The sequence below is a fragment of the Octopus bimaculoides genome, chromosome 30 (assembly GCF_001194135.2).
Source record: "Octopus bimaculoides isolate UCB-OBI-ISO-001 chromosome 30, ASM119413v2, whole genome shotgun sequence".
Taxonomy (NCBI): domain Eukaryota; kingdom Metazoa; phylum Mollusca; class Cephalopoda; order Octopoda; family Octopodidae; genus Octopus; species Octopus bimaculoides.
In genome coordinates this window covers 7277633-7278246 of record NC_069010.1, presented here as the reverse complement: position 1 = coordinate 7278246, position 614 = coordinate 7277633, and the positions used below count along the sequence as shown (strand labels likewise).

At 35.7% G+C, this 614-nt stretch overlaps 1 protein-coding gene across 1 annotated transcript in view; it reads right to left on the bottom strand.

Moving 5' to 3' along the window:
- The window catches only part of LOC106870580 (protein polybromo-1), a 142866-nt gene that overhangs the window by 138731 nt on the left and 3521 nt on the right, over positions 1-614 (bottom strand). Inside the window, exon 2 of the mRNA XM_052978118.1 lies at positions 83-316. Within this exon, the coding sequence (XP_052834078.1) occupies positions 83-193 (111 nt within the window). The 5' untranslated portion in view covers positions 194-316. The remainder of the gene's footprint in view (positions 1-82; positions 317-614) is intronic.

Below are 614 nucleotides of genomic sequence, written 5' to 3'. Positions count from 1 at the left end.
AACACCGTCATCAAATAAAAAACAGTTGAGAAGCCCTGGATTAAACAAACCAAAGTACAAGGAAAAGGAGGATATTACTTACGGGATCATAAGGGGCTTTCTTCTTCTTCTTATTGGGAACAGGGGTTGAGAGATCAGAGTCCTCGCTCTTGTTGTCCACATTTTGGGTCGGCCGTTTTCTTTTACTTGGCATTTTAGTTTCTTGTATCCTTCACTTCTGTATCACAATTCTGTTTTGTTTTATGGGGGTTTTTTTTTTTTTGGTTTTTTTTAAAAATATAATTTACTATAATTACAGTTAAGTTAATTTAAAGATCTGAAATGAAAGAAGGTAAAAAGAAAAATCAATATAAAGAATTATGTCTGGTATTTTATTCAAATTATTTTTAGGTTTATAGTCGAGATAAAGTTTGCTCCCAAATGTAATGGTCTCAGGTTCACTGCCACAGCATGGCACCTTGGGCAAGTGTCTTCTACTATGGTTCCTAGGTAACCAAAGTCTTGTGAGTGGATTTTGCAGAAAGAAATTGGATATATATATATATACACATAGGCGCAGGCATAGCTGTGTGGTAAGTAGCTTGCTTCACAACCACATGGTTCCGGGTTCAGTC